General features: G+C 42.7%; 1 protein-coding gene across 1 annotated transcript; it reads right to left on the bottom strand.

Moving 5' to 3' along the window:
* Positions 1-2450: 2450 nt before the first annotated feature.
* On the bottom strand, positions 2451-12330 carry LOC147243696 (aquaporin-3-like). Its single transcript, XM_086188233.1, has 6 exons — positions 12223-12330; positions 9498-9624; positions 7661-7798; positions 5152-5270; positions 2841-3058; positions 2451-2637 (listed from the first exon to the last, which is right to left on the bottom strand). Exons 1-6 carry the CDS (start codon positions 12328-12330, stop codon positions 2451-2453), a joined length of 897 nt encoding a protein of 298 aa, XP_086044359.1.
* Positions 12331-16051: the final 3721 nt, after the last annotated feature.

Raw genomic sequence — 16051 nt, 5'->3', positions numbered from 1 at the left:
GAAAAAGTACGTGTGTTAATTAGTGAACTGAGTTATTTTATTATTCTTGTAGCTTCCTCTTGTGTTGTCATATGCAAGCACACTATTTTCATGTCTTCCATACCTTCCAGCATCCTTGGCAGCCTGACTTCAGCGCATAGGTAATGAGGAAGCATGTTCAGGTTTGCTTTCTTCTATTTCAGATCAACAGATTTCCCTTCCGCTGCTGTGACTGCCTCTCCTTACTGTTTCTCCTCTGCAAGTCAACAGGAGGGGAAATTATAATTTCAGAGGCAAATGGTTAGATTGACACCAGATATGTTTTGTCATCGGCTGCAAAGGTCATGCCAAAGAGGGACTCCAAATGTCAAACGCCTGTCTCTGAAGTTTAAGCCTTTGTGAGATCTGATGGATTGATATTCTTTTCCAGTCCCTAAAAATGTCACAACTGTTATTTTGATGCAGAATATACATTCGCGGCGCGGATAAGTAATGGGAGCTGAGCGCTGACGGATGTGAAACACGTTGGTTTTGTGACATGAGCTCCGGATGTGCACGTGTGTCGCTTTATTCTGTCTGCTCTCTGTTGTGTGACGCTTGTGGGAGTGTTACTTTGCCTTTTTTTTGTCCTTAGTGCTCTCTCAAATAAAGATCCAATTTCTAACGCTCACCTGAGGCCCTCCAGACCGAAAGGGGCACATTCAAAGTTTGGGAGGTGGCTAAAACGTGTCAGATGTCACCATTTGCCTGCTACTTGAGTTCCATCTTCTGCTCAGTTTAAACCACAACTTCTTGCTTTGAGCTTGTTAAAATGGCAGAGCTGGGCTGAGAATTTTGTGAAATAATTTAACTACTTTTGAAAATATCTCCTCCATGAATGTATTAAGACTCACAGGACTTACAATATAGTCTCATGTAATGTGTGTGACATGTTTTTTGGGGGTTTTTTTTGCAGAAAAGTTTCAATTAAGCCGATACTACACTTCGCCTTCTCCCTCATTAAAGCAGAAGTACTACTCCTTTTTGTCCTAGTAGCCTTTGCTAATGGTTGGAAGGTTAGAAAAAGTGATGTTCACATTTTGAAATTTCAAGCTTGTAAAGGAAACAAAGGATTTTGAGGCAGAGGAGAAGCACGTTTACATCGACCTCAAATCTTGTTCCCCTCTCAGCTTCCATCATTTATGTCCTGCGCTGTCCTGCACTGAGAATTCTGAGCCGGCTCCTTGTACCTGAATGCAGCTCTCCAAGCTAGAGGCAGTTTCAGCTCAAATAGTACCAGCATAGTAATTGAAACAGGGGTGATAAAAGTTCTCCTTAATTCCTAAGTCAGTGCAGCATCATAGTGATGTAGAAACTGTTAGGACTGAATTACAGAGTCCATTCGTGAGGCCTAACACAGCGTCGACCATTGCGGTGAATCGCTGGAATCAATTGGAGCAGCTATACTGACCGTGTTAGACACGCGGGTCAAGTGACACGAGTCTCTCTTCTCTCTGTGACGGATAAAACCTTTTTTTTCCCATCCTTGTGCAACAAACGGTGTCGCTTAAAAAGTTCCGCTGATGCTGAGATTAAGCTAAATATGCTACGCAATGGGGCTTTACAAAACCAGAATACATGAACCTGCACTGCTGAGCGGAGGAGTGCAAAGTGCAGTGCAAAGGAGGCTTCAAGCTTCTAGTTGCCAAAAAGAGAAAAACAAAAAACAAAAAAAACAAAAAGGCGGCAAAACTCATCGTGATGTTACACGTCACGCTCCGATCTTCGGTGAGTTTTTTGGGGGAAACGTCCATTTAGGCTCCATCACTCAACTGTACAAACAAGACGAAAAACACATTTTGACTGATGAATGTGTTAAATGCGACATCAGCACATACATCATTTTGAGAAGTGAATCCGTTCGAGATGTAGAAAGCGACGCCTCAGGAAAAGCAAATATCAGAAAGTGGGATTATTGTCGGAGCAAACTGCTTTTTTTTTTTGAGTAACAGATGGAATCCCACTGTTTTTTTTCCCCCTCTCAAGGTATTTTATTTAAGTAAAAAATCAGGCAGCACGTACAACACGGTGTTAACGAGTGTAAACACAAAAAGGAATGTAGAATATAGGATGCAAGTGAAGGAGGTGGTGGGAGAGAAGAGGAGGAGAGGCCGTTATTTGCTCTGATGAAGTGAAATAAACAAGGCACCTTTCAAGAAGCCCTTCAACGGAAACCGTTTTATTTAGCCTTTTGTCTCAAGAGCTGATGGATTTGTCTTGTCAAACACGCAGCAGGAAGCAAATAGTTTTGTAATTGAAGAAGAGACGAAACACATACTGGTGTTGAGGGGGGGGGGGACACTGGAAAATGTGACAAACTTCAAGGAAACTTCGAATCTGTGACAAGAGGACGGAGGGCAGATGAGCTGGATAAGACAGAGGAATTAGCATACGCAAGAATCACATCATTTCACACAGGAGTTCAGACAAGTTCACGCTTCCTGGTTGGTTGGAACGTTGGAAAGTTTGGACCTCTCCTCCTCTTCCTCCTCCCTCATCTGCTTCTCGGCAGCTTCTCCCTCCAGATGGCATCCAATCATGAGCTGGTACATCATCACGCCCATCACGGCACCCAAAAATGGGCCGCAGATGGGCACAAGGAACCAGTAGGAGTTTGCGCTGCGATGCAAAAATAGGAAAACATAATGCATTGGTGTTGTTATAATTAAAATATGTTCAAATATTGTTGTAATTACTGAAGTTGGTCCAAATGAAATAAAAATATTTGTGATGCTGTCTGGTTATAGGGCGCCCTCCTCCACTACCGGCCCTCTCACGATGTCCCTTTGTCGTCTCAAGGTGAATGTTTCAAACGGACTCACATGAAAACCTCTGCGCCCCAGCCTGCCAGAGCGGTGAAGATGCGCGGCCCCAGGTCCCTGGCTGGGTTGATGGCATAGCCGGAGTTAAACCCCATCGACATGCCGATGACCGACACCACTAGGCCGACAGTGAACGCCTCCAGACCTCCAGGGATGGGATTGTTGTGTGGATCAACTATGGCCAGGATGCACATGATCAACGCGGCAGTGCCAATAATCTGAGATGGAGAAGAGGAACAAGTAGTGAGTCAGATTAATTTGATCACTGTGAGAGCAGTTTGAACAGATCGGAGAGAGAGTTTTGACTATTTCAGCGTGACAAGAACGCCTCTGCCACCGCTGGCCAGATGCTGCATGTTCTGAGGTTGTTCATCCATGTTTCCGTCACGATGTCACAGGAATCGCTAGAGGACAGTTCTTCAAATGTCCACTGGTACCCGAGGATGAACTAGAAAGATCTCAGTGGTCACAGGTCACTGAGGCGGGCGGCCACAGTGCAGACTTTCTAGTTTCTCCGTGGAGAGGCTCAGAGGATTTCATCGTACAAACCATAATTTTGAATATCATTTATTTGTTTGTATATGAGAATAACACAATTTTAGTGATAAAAAAACATTCGAGGATAACTTGTAGGTTTCCATCACACAAAATAGCGCCACTTAACCAGAAAACAATGAATGAAAAATATGAAAACTCCAGAAAATCCGTTAGCACTGAAACACAACCTCAAACACAATCTTACAAGTTTACGTTGTTGATACTCAAGCCAGTTTAGGACAGCAGGGGAAGCCCGTGATCTTGCACGTGAGGCAGCTGTGGTCACGTGCTGCCGTGACAGTTTAATTAATATCCTTAGGAACTTTGCGAAGTTAACTTTCTCAATCGCCTGCTGCTCAATATGTAATTGTTACTGAGAATAATCAATGTGACTGCGACCTTTTAATAACATAAAATTGGATTTTTTTTTTTTTTATACATAAAGTGACAGCTCATTCATTTCATAACCTACTGCATACTTATCCAGACCTTTATTTGCTTCAGAAATAGCTTCTGCTAACCCGGACGGTATGGAACTACTGTTAGAGTACCTGCCGTGAGGCCGTGACGCTACACACGTTCACTTCTAATTCTCTCTACTTGCACTCGCAAGGTTGCAACACGCCAGCTGGGGACCCACAGATCTGCCACACAGCCATGCACTCAGTGGATCTGGTTCAGATCAGTCCACATGCAACAGGGCTATACTACTGGCCAAGAGGATTTAAAACTGAGCTACAAAATGCTGTTTGAGGAACAAGTCTTGAAATCGTGTTCAGAGAAATTATTTTAGATGGATTGAAGCTTTTGTCTGGGTTACAACCTGGCTCCCTACGGTGCTTTACCTCAGGTGAGCTACGTGACGCAAATCTGAGTTCTTTTGGAGCAGCTCAGTCTTTCCATCCTGTGGTGAACATCTCAGGAACGCCGTCAGGGAGTTTCTACTCATTTTGCACAAACGTCTGCGTGGACTCAGCGATGGTCACATTAGATTTTGGTGTCAAAGGTCGAGGTGATTCTTCGTCTTTTCAGGAAATTTTTAAGCAAACTTTTGAAATGCTTTCGCGGCCACGTTGCATCCTGTCCAGGGTTGAGGTCACGGTGTGTCACGCTGGAACCTTCACACATTTTCACTTTAAATTTCTCTACTTTTTGCATATGGCAGAGCTGCTGAGTAAGACTTCCCATCACCATGGAAACAAGTAAACGAGCTGCACAATCATGATTTCTGTCAAATCTTAACCTCATCAAGTGCACAGTGAATATACATTTTTAAATGTAATTTATGTATTCAAGCTGAAAATGTCTTCAAAGTCATAAACAAGGCAGAATCTGTTAGACAACAACTACCGATGGATTTTGTTTGTGTCTGAGCGAGAATGAACAAAAACGTGAAACGATGGTGGTAAATTCTTGTAAATCACTCTGAGGAAGGATGAAAGAATGCGTCCTCGCATTTGAGCGGCTCCTGCATGTTCGGGAATATCTAGAAGGACTCAGGGAGCAGGAAACAGCATGTCAGTGAGGTCAAGGAAATGGCACTTCCATCTTCCATCCATATACTTTTCATTTTCAAAGGTTGTTTTTTTTTTTTGTTGTTGCTGTTTCCGTTAATCTTTTACAATGCAATACTTGAAAATACACATCAAAACCCACTGATGGGAACACAACTGCTCGTGTCATGACAGCTCGAGGTTGCTGTGACCCACAAAACACGGTCGCAACTCCTGCCGAGCACGACTGGAGGTGAAGTATTGAATCAAGTTCATCATACCTGATCAAGGAGTCCATTATGCAGGCTGAGATGTTCGGATGGATAAGTGGCAAAAATCCCAGCTGTGGCATTCTTCCCTTCCACAACCAACTCCCCATGGCCAAACTCCCACAGTGCATCTGGTGGAGGGTTGCAGAGATTTCTTCTGTTATTTCTGTTTTTTTTTTTTTTTTTTTATGTGTAAGTATAAGAAACAAGTCTGAAAATTCAACTGAGTTAGGATATGCATCCATTTCAGGTCAGGATAAAACACTCAGATTTAGAGCTTCTATTGCAGTCACATAATTTAATAACCGATGTATGTTTAATAGATTCAATTCTAAAATTAGTTGACAGCGAGTGCAAACAGGGAAATGCTTGGCAATACACTTTCTTCTTCTCCCTCTCTTATAGTGCAGCAGTAATGCAGCAGCCGTGTGCATCTGATGGGGGTTGGGGGAAGCATGAAGATATCCCCGCATACAAGCATCGCAAATAAGAGAATATACATATAGAGGCCACAGCAACACGCACACACAGATTGTCAAACAAATAAACATATTTTCACATTGCACACGGGGAATCAAGACATGATATGAACACATAAACAGTAACATGAAAGCATGGATGAACACACCAATGCATTATAGAGACTTAAGGACCGACTTGAGAAACCAGTCAAGCGTGAGAATGTTGGCAGCACGGCGAGGATGTCGGCTGTGAGAGAAGATCGACATCATGGCGTCGGTAGGAGATTCCCCTCATGGAACTTTCTTAGAGGCCCCATGAAATAAAAATTATATTCCCTCACTTTTACTCCTGTGTCTCTGTGTTAACTGTTAATTCATGTCTGGTTATAATCCAAATATGTGTCAAAAAAATCAGCTCCGCTGTCTTTTTTCCTCCTGCTGTAAAAGTTTGATGACTCATCAGGGGTATGTTCTAATTTTGCCTCCAACGCAAATGATTTACTGGATTTTTTTGTTTTTCGCTGAAGCCAAAAAAGACTTGAGAAACTAACGCACTGAGAAAGAATGAGTGTGAAACAGAGGAGTGATTCTTTTCTCTGTCAGAATTTGATCCATTTTGGACTGACAACATTTGGAAAGTCTGCAAGAGCTGCACAATTAAATTATTCATCTCCATCCAAGTTAGCAGAGAAGCTAATTGAAAGTAGCCAGTTCCACCATTGCACTACGCTGTTGTTACTGTTGAGGCTACAAACTTGGATAAATTATTATGAGCATCACAAGTGGTTCCACTTGTCTGACAACATGTGGAAAGTCTAGAGGAGCCCTCCATTTATTTATCCATATTCAAGTTAGCAGATGGCTAACTGGATGTAGCCAGGGCTACCATTAAATGACTCTGTCGTTATTGATGCGGCTATCAAACTATGGATAAATTGCTTTGAACTTCATACAATACAATTACACAATACAATTTTTAATATCAGACTTTGATCCACTGGGGATTTCTAAAAGAGCTACATAGTTATTGATATCCAGGTTACCAGAGGGCTAAACAGATGTAGCCATCTCCAGTGTTAGCATGCTTCATAGTTTGTTTTGTAACTGTAGCACAGTGGACATATTGTTTTGAGCATCATACAACCCAGTGAAATTCATCACTTTCACCTCCAGAATTTGATCCATTTGATCCGACAAGTCCAGAGGAGCTGCACGATTTAACACCCATCAACGTTCAAGATAGCAAAGTAGGCTAACAGGAAGTAGTTAGTTCAGCCTGCATGTGTCACAGGGTGTTCTACACATCTATTGGCTGATCTTAATGTTGAAGAATATTTGCAACAAGCTTGGCTTCATGATTTTACTCAAAACAAATGCTGAACTAAATAATCATCCCTTCTGAGGGCCATCCATCCATCCATCCATCCATTTTCTACTGCTTTTCCTGTTACAGGTCAGCACAGACAACCATTCAATCTCCCAGCCATGCCTACGGTCAATTTAGAGTCTGGATTAACCTGGTCCCCTCTTGATGTCTTTGGACTGTGGAGGAAGCTGGAGTACCAGAGAGAACCCACACAGGTACAGGGAGAACATGCAGACTCCACACAGAAAGACCCCGTGCTCCAGCCGGGGCTCCAACCTTCTTGCTGGGGGGTCACAGTGCTTGAAATAAAAAACTTTGCACCTCCACTCCAACTTTTGATTATTAACCCATCAGTGAGGAACCTTAGCTGGACATCACAACTTCCTGTGTGGAAGTATACAGTTTTGTTTTGTTTTGCTTTTTTTTACTCAAGGGAGATTGTTGTGCAAACGTACAGCACAGCAGTAAGTTGAGAAGATGGTTGTAGTTTTTACCGAATTAAAAAACAGAACCATCATGTGTTCTAGGTGTGTTATCCGAGTACACAGAAGGTTCATAATCGTCTCTGTCTCCTGGGGTCCAGGAAGCTTTTGTCACCTCCTACACCCTGTTAAGTTTAACACTGAGAAGACAATGTATCTAAGAATAACTGTGTGCTTTCTTCTAACTTATTATGCTGATTATCTTTACATACCGAAATACATGCAAAAGATGATGGCTGCACCCAGGAAGGCTCCGAGAGTCTGGAAGAAGAAGAACAATGGGAACTTCCTCCAAGGTTCTCTCCCGAGTAAACACAGCGTGAAGGTCACAGCTGGGTTCAGGTGGCCACCTACAGATGTGGGGGGAAAGCAAGCCTCGGTTTACTTCTGTGCATCTCTCCATGATCAGATTCTATGTGATGCACCTTGGGAAAACAAATGCATGGAGGCTGCTTTATCTCTGCTCCACTACAATGCAGGCCGCTCTGCAGCACATTAGTTATCTTGGTTTCTGTTAGGATGGACAGTCTTTGTGACACAAATTAAATTGGAGGATTCAGAAAAGTCTTCTTCTCTCTAGCCTTGAAGGCAGAAGAGGGCACGCTCGTGGGCGCCTGCTTGTTGTATTCATACCTTCCTCATGTGATAGGCGCTATCTAATTATAGAGACTCATTTTCTCGGCTGCAGCTGTGTATTAGAGGGGGACAGCCTCATTAAAGGCACTGAAGAAGTGAGCATGAGTGAACTTGCAGAACCCTTTGTAGCTTTGCTGCTTTTGACAGCGGATACTTGGATTGAGAAATGACTCGTTCACTTTCCTTTCAATTATAGCCCACATAGCTTCCCAGTTAAGGGTTAAGTGCCCCCATCCCTCTGCGTATGTGTAGCTTTTAAACTTTTCATTCTTCGATCTGCTGCCTCCTCTCCTGCTTCCGCTGCAGCCTCTTCCTGTCATTTGTTTGGCAAACACATCAGTGTGGTAAATACTGCATTTTAGATAACTGCCAGTTTACCTTTTGGTGATATTTAGCGCCTGTCAGGCTGTCAATAATAATGATTCACTGATGGAGGTTGGGGGGAAAAAAAAAAAGCTGAGTCCTCTGGAAGCAGTTTTTGAATGATCGGTGCTTCGTGAGAGTGATGCAAATGATTGTTGCGCCTCACAGAGAGATTTTCTCAACTGCTCCTCAAATTAAGGGCTGATCGTCGTGTACTAGCCTGGAATTGACGGCAAAGACAAATTCCTGACAACAATGGTTACCGACCCCAACATCTGTACGGTCGGTTTGTTGCACCCTCAGAGTAAAGCGACTGAAGAAATTGTGAAAAATCATGGTTGAGAAATAACGATGTCTTATGAGCCTTCAAGATCTCCACCGATCCCTGTTGACACTGAGCTTGCAGATACAAATGAAGCTGAGGGGAAGTTGGGTGTGCAGCTCTCGTCTCACTGCTATCCGGCCCTCGCGGGGTCATTGATTCCTTCATCTCCTACGGTCTCATCCATAGCCAACTTCCCCTGCCAGCACCACCGCTGTTGGGACTCCAGGGATGCGGTCTATCTCGCAGCTGCTCCTAGATGATGTCCTTGTGGAGCCGAAGCGCCCAAGCCTCATGCTATTGTTTTCGTATCTAGCAAACGTAATATTTTGCTACAAATGTCTCTGCTGATTCAAACATTTCAGGGTTGCTTTTGGTAACCGACTGTCTTTTGAACCCCGTGTGATGATGCATCTAAAAAAAGACTTTATTTTCCTTGAGAAAGATTTTCTCTTTTCTTAATGTTTCCTTGGAGATGAAAACTCTCCTCTTCAGAGGCTTTGTTGCGTCAGTCCGCAAAAACACTGGATTGATATCATATTGGAAGAGGAACAATCAAAAATGAGTGCATAATCAATATTTAGTCCCACCCGTCGTAGATAATCCTTTTATTTCTTTAGAGGGTAATTAGACTGAAGACAGCCAGAACAGAAAACCACATCGTTACAGCTGAGGCCTGTGACATCACCGCAGCATCATCAGGTCAGGTAAACGCTGTGTGCGCTCACCTGAGATCTGTCCGCTGACCAGGATGCCCAAAGTTGCGGCGAGTCCAAAAGCAAAGTTGACGCTGAGGAACGTGCCATGTGACCCGTCACTGAGCACCAGCTGCGCCACGGCACCACATCCAAACATCTGGATAAGGGAGGGGAAAACCTGATAAAAGTTCTGGACACTTTTAAAATCTCACTTTTTTTCTGTTCCTGCGTGGTCTTAATGTTGTTTGTGTCCACTTGAATCCAGTTGGATTTCACCATGAAAGGGAAGCTTTTGGAGGTCAAAGGTCAAGGTCACTGTTACCTCACCAGAAAACAATATCTCGTTAACGCCTTGAGCAAATTTCTTCAGTCTGGCGCAGAGCTCCAGTTGGACTCATTGATGACCTGACAAGATTTAGGCTGGTCAGAGGTCACTGTGACCTTGACCTCATTGGAGCGCCGTATCTTAATGTCAAATGTTCACCGAGACTCCGTTAGAGTTTAAACGTCAAAGGTTACTGTGACATCATCAATGGGCATTCATGGTCATGATCTAGAATTCACATGCCAATTCTTACAAAATTCAACAAAATATCCTGATGACACCAAATAATGAAGCAATTCATATCCAAAAGGTCAAAGGTTAACTTCAAAGTGACACCATATTCAACGTCATCTCAGCTGAGACTTTTGTTTTTGATTTGTTAATGTGAGCTGGAAGCGGCCTGGCTGGAGGAGGGGTGTGGAATATTCTAGGGTTTTTGTTGTTGTTGTTGTTGTTTTACTTCTTTAAAATCCAACCAGAAACGTGCTGTCAAAACAACACCCAGATGAAGTTGTTTTTGTTGACAGACGGTTGTAGAAATACATCAAAGAGAATAATAAAGGCCCGCAGTGCGCTGACCTGGGGTCAGGCGTCTAACTGAGCCTTGCTTTTCCTCTGGTCCGGGGTGTGTCTTGCTGACCTCGCAGGTCATATGTATGTTTTGGGTGGGACTGTTGATGCGGTCCCAGATCTGACTCCACCTGCGGAGACTCCCCGCGCCGAGGACCCGGTGCCAGCAGAGAAAAAGGCCTCGTGAAATTAACAGATCGCTCACGGCGAGAGATCAGAATAACAAATGGCCTGGCGCTTCACCGCTGGTGCCCTCTCCTCATATTATTGTTTGTGGGTTACCAGGAGAAACAGGAGAAAGGTCGTTTTTAACAAGGTTATTTTGCGCCGCCTTTCAAGTCATTTTCTTTTCATTTCAAAGAATCCCGCAGCTTCCCAGTCAGTTTAAATAGGTCTCATTTGGGACCGCTTATGCTGCTGTAAGAAGTGTTCTCCTCAGTAAGGAATATGGATATTAAGTAATAGGGTTCAGTGTGTGTGTGTGTGTGTGTGTGTGTAATTTGAAGGAGATGAATTCAGGGAATAATTGATGAAGTTGCCTTTGGTGCTTCAACTTCAAGAATGAAATTAAAAATATTCGGTTTCTTTGACTCAGACATCTAACGGAGGAGCCATTTAATGACAAGAGAGCATTTAAACTTTCTTTACCTTTTTACGACAAAAATTCTCTTTGAACATTAAATCTGTCTCGTGAAAGGAAGATCTGGAGAACTTTATATATATATATATATATATATATATATAAAAACACCCAACAACAACAGTTTTGCCATCAAATGAAAGCTAAAGTCTTGGCAGCGTGATAGCATCCTCACCTCTCTCTCTGCACAAACATGTTCGACAAGAAGAAAACCAAATCCCCCGGGAATTTCTCGAAAGATCATTTCCTCTCTTTCCTGTTTCTGAGCGGCGAAGCTGTGAGGGGCTTTTGATTCGTTAACTTGCTGAGATTATTGAGAATGTTTGTTGTCATCTCCCTGATGTCGGACGTGTGTGTTGCCCTCACGTGGCTGGTTTAGCGTCATATACACGTTTCATATACGGAGATTTCACCGCATCTCAGGCAATTTAAAGTAGCTTTTCAACTCAGTGACACAGGCCACGAATAATCAGTGTATTCAAATCATGTTATTGATTATTTTGTGATTTGAAAAAAAGATGTCATTGCAGTTGTTGATTCTTTTTCTTTTTTTTTAGGAATGATATATGCAACGTAAACGGCTGAGGCAAAAAAAAAAATTACGTCAATATTTTTTTGTTATCTTAGTTTTTAATCAATATTTATTTTCCGATCAATTGGATTGTAATAAAAAACTAGATTCAACAGACAAACAAAATGAATAATAAAAATATGAACTGAGTCACTAAAATGTGCATGTCAGTTAAGAAAAAGAATAGAATCGGCTGTCCGAGAAGTGTGGGAGAGGTCCAGTTTTTACTGATTTTCCTAAAATATCAAGAGTTTTCATCGGTTGAAACTGCCGGAGGCTACAATGGTTGAGGTTTACTTCATAAAAAAAAAAAGTTCAACTAAAATACTCAGCTGACTAAAACTTGACATGTAGTAACAGGATGGCGATGACTAGATGTGACCAAAACTAACAAGGATATCTGACAAAGGACTAAAACAAAACAAACAAAAAAAAAGCCACAAAAATTAACACCAGAAAGCAAACATAACCAGTTTCTTAAATTTACGCTTCCCTCCAGTTATCACTGCTTGCATATCTAATTAAACTTCACACTGAGCCAACGATTTTCTGAGAAGAAAAGTAAACGCTACGTACATTATGCAATAATTTCTTTCCCTAAGTTGAATAAAAAGATTTCTTCAGCACCCCGTGAGAAAAGTGAACTCACCACCAGAATCAGGGTCCCCAGGCACTCTGCCAGAGCCTGGCGGAGGAGCACGTTACGGATCTGAAGGGTCCCAGACAGTTTCTCCAAAATGTCTCTTTGTTTACCCATGATGTAGTTACAGTGGATTTACCTGGAGGGAGGCTCTCTAACAGAGGATGTCAGTGTCTGTGCATCAGCTTTAAGAAGTCCTCTGCAGATCCCTCCCAGGAAGAAAAGTGCTCCCCTGGACTGCCTTCATATCCAAAACACATTTCCACCAATCTTACTGACACTTTTAGAATTTCACTCCCTTCAGCTCACACAAATATGAGAATTAGCTCAGCGAGACCACATATTTCATTTTAGGGGCAAAATGATTTCCAAAAGTTTACTTTTAAATTACACCACACTCCCAAAAATGTTAGCCTTTCTGTTCATGATTTATCCAGCGAAGAGTTCGTCCTGACAGATTCATAAGTCCCCCTCATTCATAAGTCAGACTCCCAGCTGCGGAGGGTACTCTGCATCCAGGGCAGAATGTATAAATAAACAGGTAGAATATAGGATGCACATGTCTCTCCACAATGAGCAAGAAGCACTGGTTAGCACTGCTTGCAGCTGTTGGAGTCGTCTGGCGGAATGGGACTAGCGGTGATTGCGTGAGTATTTACAGTCTAAGTGAGTTAAATGCTAATTACGTGCAGCTTGAAAACTGAATGGAACAGGCGTAAATCTCTGTCTGCACCAAATGATGAGGCTTCTCCAAAGAGGCGACGCTATTTATTCCGACTGCTTTTGTCAACTTACTGCTCTCTGTTCCTGCAGCAATGCTCAATAAGTCGGCTCTACCACGCTGCCGAATGGGCAACGGTCTCGCACTAAAACCAGGCTCAGTCTGAGTTCCTGGAATCACACAGAAATGCATGAAATGACCATGAAAATATGAAACCCCTGGTTTCAAACTATTTAACGATATCAATTAATGTTTCGTGGTTCTGAGGTTTTCTACGAGGCGGGTCTCCCCTAGGTGAAAGAATTTAGCTCAGAAAGGACATCTAATTACAGTGTTTGCGGTCTGGTTCTCTGAGTAAGAAACCTGATAAATTACTCAGGACAGACCGTTGTCATGTACTTGGCGTTCTCTTAAAGGGATCCTTTCTTTTCTTCATTGCAGATCTGCAAAATTGGGCAAAAAAAAAGCATGTGCAGGGATGGCAAACACGCGATAAATTGAATGAGGCTCATGGAAATTTCCACACAAATCAGATCTCAGTGAGCTTCTGTCACCCCGGCTGGTCGAGGCAGATGGCCGCCCCCGTGGTTCTAGACCTGCTCCACTTGTCGAGCATCATGAGGTGACTTTTGTTGTGCTTTGGTGGTACATAATTAAAACTGAATTGACTTGAAATTGATTACGAAAGCCTGCTTAAACTGTGGAGTGGACAAGAACGCCCGGCCCCGCTGTTTATTTATTTGGTAATTGAGGGTTCAGGCTGATGCTGTTTTATAACATTCACACAGCGCAAAATAACCGTGGCAGTAGAAGAACATGCACTGTACGAGGATTGCTTGCTCAGCAAGAATTAGAATTCTGCCTCACTCGTGGCCTCTCAATTACCAGCACGTCCTGTGTTGCATTCATTACTTCAGCTTCTATTAAGGATGCAGATTGTAGCCTATATTCTTGCCCCTTATGTGAGTGTTGGGCACACAGAGGGGCTGTGAGAGCTCCAGCTGATGCAGATTTAGAGGAAGTCTGGGCTGCTAGTAATGAAGGTTGAGCTTGACCTTGAAGACTAATCTGTTTAGTCTGGTTATTTAACCCGATGAAAGTGATCAAATTTCCCTGTCCGTGTTGAACAGAAATGTGTGTTAAGGATATGTTTTCACCTTGCTGCACTTTTAACCTTTTACCACTGTGTGTGTGTGTGTGTGTGTGTGTGTGTTATCATTCTGCAGCCCTCTCCAAACAGGCTAATGCAAGTGTTATCATTATCTCTCCGTAATTAAGATGTTCACATTGTCTGCTGAGTTCAGCGTATTAGCGGGACAGGAATGGCCAGAGGAGAGCGTTGATGGTTTATCTTCAAGGTTAGTTAAAATCGCACCGACTTGCTGTTTTAGCTAAAGCAAAAAAAAAAACAAAAAAAAAACAGAAACAAAAACTCCCATGATAACCCTAATTTGCATATTTATTCAAATACTGATTTATTTACTGATCAAGCTGTTTATCTAATACCTCCCCTCCCACTGCTTTCACAATATCATCTCTCCTGAGGCGGCTTTGTGTTTGCTCCTCTGTATTCATCTCATTGAGGAGGAGGTGCAAAGGGCGCAACATCCAGTGAGTGATCGTATCTCTGCGGCTGACCGTCAGCCAACCGAGACATGGAGTAATTGGAGTATGAGGTATGGAAGGTGACGTCTATCAGAAATCATATTTAGATGTTGTTTATTCATGAGTGAGTATATGGTCTTCGCGTGAAAATAACAACAGGCTTCTGAAGGAAGTAGACGTAGCCTCCCGCCATTGTGGGGGTATTTAGAGACGAGGGTGGACCGGCAGTGGAGGGTCTGTATCCTGGATGGATCTGTCAATCACAAGGTAGCCCCACCCTTTCCCCCTGTGACGGCTCCAGCCAGAGCCGCACAGTAAAAGTTCAGTTCAATCTCGGCCACATCGCCGCATGTTCAGTTTTCATTTGCAGCCACTTCAATACATCCACAGCACACAAGTTTGAGCTGGGAGTTTGCTTTGTTAGTCATTTGGTTTTTATTTTCGGAGGCACATTTAATTAAAATCCTTGTCACAGTGCCACGTGGTTTAAGTTATTCATCCCTTCGTCTGTTCTTTGGAGTTTCCTGCCTGACACTTACCTGCGGAGCACTTCCTGGACTGGGGGTGGAGCCTGATTTCATGCAGAGGCCCAAGCCAAGGACCAGACCAACTGTTCTGAGAGCACGGGGGGGGGGGGGGGGGGATTCGGGTTATTTTGCATTTAGTTAAAGCCCCCACCCCCTCAGCGTTTTTGGAACATTTTCTCTAATAACTCAAGAATAATTTGTGCTATGGATATTAAAAAAAAACAGTGTAAAAACATCATATGTAAGATCAAAGCCTCTATTTTCATTAACAAAACCATTTACGTGCAAGTAGGTCCATTCCTTTTTTTTGTTTTTCACTCAATGTTTGAATGAGGTTCGCTTTCCTGTAAAACTCTTATTTTCAGAGAAAAATTTGAGAAAAGTGCACTTTTGTTATGGTATAAAAGCAGAACATTGATTGAAGATGTGTTTTTTTTTCCTTGCTCACATATGGTCACACTGATTGTATACTATAAATAATAAACAAGCGCAATCATCCTGGTGTGGTTGCAAGCCAAACAGGAGCTACGCCCTCTTCTCCTGTATTCTATTGCTGCAGCTAGATGGAGAAAAACAGCAACAGAAGGCTGTCTTTTCCAATAAAAGCATGGTTTATTTATCCAAAGCCCCATGTGTTCAAGATAAATTGACGTTTCAAATAAAAATCACGGTGATGCGCTCTCTGGTCACCCCGGTGAGGCGTGTGTCAAAGTGATTACAATTATTTGTCTCTCTGATATTGACCAACCACTTCAGGACAGAGTAAAGGCAGGGTTAATCGTGTCTTTCCAGTTTAAATATTAAACACACAAGCTGATGATTTATATTTTATATTCCTTAGCCAGATCTATAATGCATTATCTTCTGCTGTGTGCAAAATCAAAGGTCATATTTTGTGGTTTGTAAAACAAGGTGTAATATGTTTCAAGGGGGCCGCTGCATGTTAATGTGGATGAGACAAAAGGTAAGAGACAAAGACGAATCG

This window comes from Aulostomus chinensis, chromosome 19, assembly GCF_037954235.1.
Source record: "Aulostomus chinensis isolate RoL2024-O1b breed Wild chromosome 19, RoL_Achi_v1.0, whole genome shotgun sequence".
NCBI lineage: Eukaryota > Metazoa > Chordata > Actinopteri > Syngnathiformes > Aulostomidae > Aulostomus > Aulostomus chinensis.
This window is presented reverse-complemented; position numbering and strand designations above follow the sequence as displayed.